The sequence below is a fragment of the Muscardinus avellanarius genome (assembly GCF_963383645.1).
Source record: "Muscardinus avellanarius genome assembly, chromosome: 8".
NCBI lineage: Eukaryota > Metazoa > Chordata > Mammalia > Rodentia > Gliridae > Muscardinus > Muscardinus avellanarius.
This window is the reverse complement of record NC_137794.1, coordinates 33,505,642-33,513,931: the sequence shown is the minus strand read 5'-3', so window position 1 is coordinate 33,513,931 and position 8,290 is coordinate 33,505,642. Positions and strand designations below refer to the sequence as shown.

General features: G+C 36.4%; 1 protein-coding gene across 2 annotated transcripts in view; it reads left to right on the top strand.

The window, feature by feature from the left end:
• Window positions 1-843: 843 nt before the first annotated feature.
• TTK (TTK protein kinase) overlaps window positions 844-8,290 on the top strand; it is a gene marked incomplete at both ends in the record, with an annotated part of 41,991 nt that continues 34,544 nt past the window's right edge. For both annotated transcript variants that reach the window (XM_080699739.1, XM_080699738.1), the window contains 5 exons: window positions 844-982; window positions 3,531-3,753; window positions 4,524-4,630; window positions 7,572-7,715; window positions 8,144-8,258. In XM_080699739.1, coding sequence (XP_080555865.1) covers window positions 844-982; window positions 3,531-3,753; window positions 4,524-4,630; window positions 7,572-7,715; window positions 8,144-8,258 — 728 coding nt within the window. The remainder of the gene's footprint in view (window positions 983-3,530; window positions 3,754-4,523; window positions 4,631-7,571; window positions 7,716-8,143; window positions 8,259-8,290) is intronic.

Sequence of the window (8,290 nt, the reverse complement as noted above, 5' to 3'; positions counted from 1 at the left end):
TTACCCAAAAGATTCTTTATATGTCATTGCCACGATGCAAGCAAACATTCTACTTTACATTTTTAAATGTAAAATTTAAGAAAAATTGCAGATAGCCCTAAGAAAGTATTCTGGAAAAAAGAATGAAAGGAAGGCAATTAGTGCATAGAAGAAAAATGGAAAGTTTAGAAGGACAGCAAATTTTGTGTTATGCACTGATTTCTGGCGTATAACTTAACTGAAGTTATATCGAGAAGAAAAGAAGTCTTCCTGGATAAATTACAAAGCCATGTTCATTGTTTTTGTGAATATAAATCCGCTAATACTTCTCTAATAATAGGTGCATTAACGTGTGATCAAAACTAATGTTTGAGTCTGGCGTGGTGGCACACACTTGTAATCCCAGTACTTGGGAAGCTGAGACAGGAGGATCGCAGGTTTGAAGCCAGCCCCCACAGTTTAGCAAGGCCCTCTGCAATTGTTTCCAAATAAGAAATAAGATCGGGCTGGGGGTTTAGGTCAAAGGTAGACTGTCTTTGAGTTCAGTCTCTAGTGCCATACACACACACACACAACAACAACAACAACAACAACAACAACAACAACAACAACAACGTTTTAGCCAGGCATGGTGGCATATGCCTATAATTCCATTACTTGGGGAGGCTGAAGCAGGAAGATTGTGGGTTCAAGGTCAGCTTCGGTTAATTAACAAGACACTGTTTCTAAATTTAAAAAAGAGCTGAGAGTGTAGCTCAGAGGTAACATGCCTCTATGCCTCTGGGTTTAGTAAGTAATACCTCCAACAAACAAACAATTAATGCTTTATCTTCTGGGTTCTAAAAGGCTAGTTGCAACTTAGAAATGGAGGCTGAGGACTTAAGTGGCAGAGAATTGACAATTGATTCCATAATGAACAAAGTAAGAGATATAAAAAATAAAATTAAAAATGAAGACCTTACTGATGAACTAAGCTTGAATAAAGTCTCTGCTGATACTACAGGTGAGTTTTTCTTTTTAAATAATTGTTTTCTGTATGTCCTCTAAGGTAAAGAAATGAGATGGCGCTAGGAATGGTGGCACACACCTGGCTGAGACAGGAGGATCGCAGGGCCAGTGCTTGGTAATTTTGCAAGATCCTGTTTCAAAGTAAAAAAATAAAAAATGCTGGAGGAATAGCCCAGAGGTAGAATGACCCTCGGTTCAGTCCCCAGTACCACAAAACAACAGCAAAGAAACTAATGGGATGATAACTACTGTATATTAACATAATATAATTTTCTCAGGAATTGATGCTTACTGTATATTAACATAATATAATTTTCTCAGGAATTGATGCTTACTCATTGGAATGCACTTTATATTTTAACTTCTTTGTCTGGAAATATTCCACAATATTCTGCTATCTTAAAAAAATGAAACATCATTTATTAGTGTGCTTAGAGACTTTTTTTTTTTTTTTTTGTAGTTCTGGGGTTCCTGGAAGCCCTTCTACCTCCGGGCTACACTCCCAGACCTATTTTTACATTTTTATTTGGAAACAGGGTCTCCTAAGTCAGTGCGCGTGGCTGGCTTCGAACCTGCGCAATCCTCCTGTCTCTGCCTCCCAAGCGTGGGGATTACAAGCGTGTGCCACCACGCCTGGCCTAGTTTTTTTTTTTTTTGGCGGGTCTGGAGATAGTTTTCTTAATGCTCCTGTTGTTGCCTATTTCTGTTGATGTGCCTGCTCTCATTAGATGCACCACTTTTTTCATTCCCTTTTGCTATAAACTGAGGAAGCCTCACCAGTCTTAATGGTTCTGTATAAATTTCCATGTCAAACACTCAGTTTTTTTATTTAAAGAATCTTCCTATTACTCCCCTGGCCCTTTTTTCCTATCCTCGGTTCTAGTCACGGTAGCTTCCCTAATGTCTGTCCTGAAGCTAAACAAGCTCATCTGCCCAAAAGTATTAGTTCAGAAGCCTAATTCCTTACTATATTTCAGATGGCTGAGTTGTCTGAATAGGGACTTTGAGATATTGTCAGTACTAACCATTAAATGGTTGAGGGATTGAAAATAAGTGGAAGAACTTGTGATGTAATCATGGTGGCCGGCTATGTTTACTTTGCAACAACCAAGAAAACGTTAAATTGGGTGTTACACCCAAATCTTACTAGACTGTCACCATACGTTATTATGTCTTAGCACCAACAAGCTTGTATTTTAAGGTAGTTGAGCACTTGCTTAAGTTCCATCCATCTTTAGCTCACAACTGTAAACACAACATTTTATTAACTGTGATACAAAACATTCTATATTGAGAAAAATTCAAAGATGCTTAAAATGATAGTTTCTTTCTAAATGAGAATTTATATGTTCTTTGTGCTACCTTATAGTGACAAGCTGGACATACGAATACCAGCATGACAAAAACAAGCTATGTGTTGAATAGAGGAAAAATGGGGTATTCAAAGGCCTGAGGAATACATCTCCAAAGCCATAGCTTACAAAATGTGTTTCTTAGACACATCCTTGACTAATTAGGAAAGCAATAGAAGATAAAACTGGAAATTAAGTTCAGGTCAGACCAAATTTAAAGTGAAGAAGCAAAGTTATGAATTCACTATTTTTTAATAGGAAATAGGCATAGTAATTTTGTTTGCACAAGTGAAGATTTAGACTTTTTTGACATTAACTTAAGGTAGTAAAAGGAATGATAGCTTTTCTGGGCAATCTGAGCTTAATAGTGCTTAGTAATGACTAAAAGTTCTGAATAGGAAACTGACATTCAAGTTGTTGTTGTTATTATTATTATTATTATTATTATTATTATTATTATTTTGGTGGTACTGGGGTTCCTGGAAGCCCTTCTTCCTCCGGGGTACACCCCCAGACCTATTTTTATAGTTTTTATTTGGAAACAGGGTCTCTTAAACCAGCGAGGCTGACTTCGAACCAGTGCGATCCTCCTATCTCCGCCTTCCAAGCGTGGGGATTACAAGCGTGAGCCACCACACCCAGCTCAAGTTATCTTTTTAAAACTAAAGTAACAAGTACATTACAATGTAAAAATCATGTCTGAAGATTATTCTTGCTGTTTCTGTAGGTTGGGTTTTCATGAAAAGAAAACTGATAGCCACAAGTCCTATAAATTCTGAAGATCTAGACCAGGATAGTTATGGGTTGATGATGCCAGGAAGTTAGCAGAGCCTCTAGGAGAAATTTAGGTAACTTGGAGAAGGAAGAAGAAAATGATCATGTCAGTTTCTTATTTTTTGTAAAGCTGGTTTTCTTTGATTGTTTTGTAAGTAAGTTTAAGGCATACAGTAATAATGTTGGATGGGTAAGGTAAAGAATGTTATATTAGAAAAGGAGCAGTAAGTTTCTGAATGTTTAATGAATTAAGTAATTGGTGGAAAATTTTCCATTACTAATTGTTACAGTCTTAAAACAAGTATTACAGAGATTATATACATTGATTCAGTGTAAATGCTTAACTATAATTTAAGGAAAAACATGACATGATTTTATGTCCATCTTAGTTGTATTTATTTTGCTCCCCTTATTCAGATAACTCGGGAACTGTTAACCAAATTATGATGATGGCGAACAACCCAGAAGACTGGTTGAATTTCTTGCTCAAGCTAGAGAAAAACAGTGTCCCTTTAAATGATGCTCTTTTAAATAAATTGATTGGTCGTTACAGTCAAGCAATTGAAGCACTTCCTCCAGATAAATATGGCCAGAATGAGAGTTTTGCTCGAATTCAAGTGAGATTTGCTGAATTAAAAGCGTACGTATAAGCATTCCCCCCCCCCCCCCCCCGTGGTATTGGATATTGAATCCAGGATCTCACAGGAGGGAGGCAAGCATTTCTATCATCACTGAGCTACATCCCCAAATTTTAGCTTGAAACAAAGTCTTACGAAGGTCCTCCTGTCTCAGCCTCAAAGTGGCTGGGATTACAAGCCTGTGCCACTGCACCTGGCCTCTAATTACATTTAACTGTCCTACATAATAAGTAACTACATTGGGAAGAAGAAAAATAAAAACATGTCAAATGAATACTTTTTTGCCAAATGCTTTTACTTTAAATTATCAAGAGACTACTGTAAATTTTTTGTTGTGTACATATTTCCAAAAAAGTTATAGCAGCCGGGTGTGGTGGCGCATCCTTGTAATCCCAGCATTTGGTAGGTTGAGACTGGAGGATCATGGTTCATGGACAGGACAGCCTCAGCTACTCAGCGAGGCCCTTTGCAAATCAGTGAGGCTCTCTTTCAAAAAACAAAGAGACTAAAAAATAGGGTTAGAGGTATAGCTCGGTGGTAGAATGCCCCTGAGTTCCATCTCCAGTACCACACACACATACACAAAATTAAAAATTAAAAAATAAAAAAGTTATGTGTTTGGGATTCTGCCTAAAATATTTTGACATAACTTAGCATTTAACTTCATATATAGAAAAATATTCCATATCTTTTGAAAAATACAAATTTGAAGATTTAGGAAATTTAAGTCGTTGTTCCCCTTTTTCAAAATTTGACTACTACTTTATTACAGTGTTCAAGAACCAGATGATGCACGTGATTACTTTCAGATGGCCAGAGCAAACTGCAAGAAATTCGCTTTTGTGCATGTATCTTTTGCACAATACGAACTGTCCCAAGGTAATCTGAAAATGTTAAATCCAAATTTTAAGTAGAAGGTAATATTCTACTGTAACTCATCCTAATAATAAATCATATATTGGAAGTAGAAATTTTAAGGCAGAAAGCATGAAAGCTGATCAGATGGGAATGTGGGGAATGCTACTTAAGTATAAATATAGAGAATATTCATTGTACTAGCTTCTCTATTAATAAGGACTGGAGTAGGGAAATAAGTGTGACCATTGTTCACACGTGGGTTCACTCATTGGGTTCAGAAAACATCTAAAGGAAAGTGGCTATTTCACTGATTATTTGGAGAATGAAGAATGCAAGACATTTAACCTAGAGCTTAACCTTTTTTTAAGCTGTGATTTCATAGCACCAGAATATATGAGTTATACATTTAATTGGTAGATTTCTTTAAAAATTAAGCTGCTGTAGGCCGAGCATGGTGGCTCGCACTTGTAATCTAAGTACTTGGGAGGCTGAGACAGGAGGATCACGGGTTCACCGCCAGCCTCAGCTACGTAGTGAGGTTCTGCTTCAAAAATAAAGAATTAAAAAAAGGTGGCGCTGGGCATGGTGGCACATGCTTGTAATCCCAGCGCTTGGGAGGCTGAGACAGGGATTGCACAGGTTCAAAGCCAGTCTCAGCTACTGAGTGAGGCTCTCAGCAACTCTGTTTCCAATTAAGTATAAAATAGGTCTGGGAGTATATCCTGGAGATAGAAAAGCCCCAGGTTCCACCCTCAGTACCACACACACACACAAAATTAAATAAATAGAAAATAAAAATAGGGCTGGGGATGTAGTTCAGTGGCAGAATGTCCCTGGGTTTAATCCCCAGTACCACAAAAAAAAAAAAAAAAAAAAAAAAAAGCACCGGTTTTTGCTTACATGCTTCTTTTTTTTTTTTTTTTTTTTTTTTTTTTGGCGGATCTTGGGCTTGAACCCAGAGGCATTTGACCTCCGAGCTACACCTCCTGCCCAATTTTTTATTCTTTATTTTGAAACAGGGTCTCATTGAGTTGCGGAGGGCCTCACTTAGTAGCTGAGGCTGTCTGTGAACCACGATCCTCCGGTCTCAGCTTACATGGTTCTTTATAGTCTTATGTTTGCGGTAGAACTAGGACATCTGCTTGCTTCCTCAGATGTTTGTAGCCTCATCATTCCATAGTCTTTTTTTTTTTTTTTTTTTTTTTTTTCTTTTTCTGGAGCCTCTGGATTCACCCTCTATCTGCCCTCTGGCCGAGTCTCTTTGTGTTCCCTCTGCCTTATTTATGCTACAGCTCGATTTGGCTTACCAACTCATGATAAACATATTATCAGTGTTATCAGTATCTCTGTGATGGGCTTTGACTAGGGCTTTCTCTGAAGAGTATTCCCCAGAATTGAGGCTGAGGAGAAGTAGTGTACAACTCAGGTGGTTTGAGAACCCTGAACTTTTACTTATACAGATGATAGATTCTGAGTCCTACTAATCTGAATCATCTTCATTCTCTTGTAAACACTATCTGGTTACTTTTAAATAATCATAGTTTTTCTGCCTAGAAAAGTTAATTCTTTGTTCATACCTCTTTAGAACATATAAACATTGAAAATCTTATTTATTTATTTATTTATTTTGGTGGTACTGGGGATTGAACCCAGAGGCAGTCTACCTCCAAGTTACATCCCTAGCTTTTATTTTTTGTTTTGAAACAGGGTTTTGCTAGGTTTCTGAGTTTCAGTAAGTTTTTGATACTGATCTTGAATCGCTGATATCTTCCTGTCTCAGCCTCCAGAGTACTGGAATAACAGGCAGGCACTACTATGCCTGACTGTACATCTTAAATTGAGTTACTTATAAAAGAGAACCTAAACCACTGTAGTGTGACAGTAGTCTCAAAATCAAGATTGTGATTTTAAGTAAAGTCCATAGATAGGTTGTCAGGAAACTTGCAACATCCCTGCAATCTCAGTCTACACTCTGGTGCATGCATATTTTTATAGAGGTAGAAGACATTCCATAGCTCTTATCAGATTCTCAAAGGGATCTAGGACATTAATTAATAAGCTCTTAAATTACTAGTTCTTATCTAAGCATTTCTTTCTTTTACTGTCCTGAAGTACTTAGTTACATGAAATTCTACCATGACTCTCAATGAATGTGTAGAGTTGACCACTACCAACTATGGTCCTATTCTTTAAAATTTGTAAACTCTCAGAAATGAGCAGTTATCTCTGAATCCTCTTTTCAGTGCAAAAGTACGTAGCATCATTGTTCAGTGAGTCCCATAAATATAGATAACATATCCTGTAAGATATATAAGGTATACATTTAATATTTATAAATCAAGTATTTGGATTGAGTTTGCTTTTGAAAGGAAATTTGTTTGCTACTCTGACTGTAGTCAGAAAGGTAACTCACTGTCTTGGTTATTTTGCATTAGGAGATGGTGTACCTAAGTCCCACAGCTAGAGGGAATCTTTATCATTACATTTTTTCACACAAAGTTTTTCAGTGGAAAGTTTTCTTTTAGCAAATGGTGTCAACTTCCTTGATGACTAAATGTTACTATGAATGATACATCTTATAGTGTGTAAGAGATTATTGCTCTTAGCACTACTTTTGAATTCCCTCATGTTTCTAACTGCTGTAGTTGGCCTTTGCTGCTTCTTTCTCTTTGGAACTGCTTGTTAAATTTCTGTTACTTCTGCAAATGGGCAGTGATGATAAACTAATACATAGTTATGTCACTTGCATATTACACAATGGGACTAAATTTTAGTGGAATTGTTTACAAAAGAGTTAATTATATGCATGAGAAATGGAAGATTGAAAAAAGTGCATGAGTCTTGAAGCAGATAGTTTTACATGAGTCTTTTAAATTCTTGCCATGGTCCTGATGAATAAATAAATATTGGGGATGGAGGTGAAGACTGCTGCCAAAAATGATAATTATTTTAATTTTGTTAGGTAATTTAAAAAAAAGTAAACAACTTCTTCATAAAGCTGTAGAAAGTGGAGCAGTACCACTAGAAATGCTAGAAATTGCCATGCGTAATTTAAACCTCCAAAAAAAGCAACTGCTTTCAGAAGAGGAAAAGAAGAGCTTCTCAGGTAACTATTGTCTGCTAATATCTGGGCAGATAGCACTGCAAATAAGGATTCAGGATAATATTTTATAGAAAAACATTCATGTAGAAAGGTTTGTAATTGAAGTTAAATTGCAATTATAAAGAATGTAGGACTTTTAATAATAAAAAGGTCTCTACACTGTAATGGAAACAACTCAATCTAAGCAGGAGAATGGCCTTTTGCGTTTCAAAATAGAGAGTGTGCTTTTGTCCTGGGGAGACACTTATATAATTAAAGAAAATTTAAAGAGGTAGTTAAAAAGAATTATCTTTATAAGGTCTTCATTACTACATATCTTTATAGGGGCAATGTTTACTATAAACTGACTTAAATATTCTTATTTGTAAGGTATTTTTTGTGTGTGTACCTTAGGTGCCTAAAATTTAATCATAATTTTGAAATTCTTACAGGATCTGCAATATTAACTACCCAAGAATCATTTTCCAGTTCACATGCACATTTACAAAATAAGAACATTGGCTGTGATTCCAGAGGACAGGGTACTAAAGCCAGGTTTTTGTATGGGTAAGAAAACTGAATAAGTTTTGTGTGTGTTC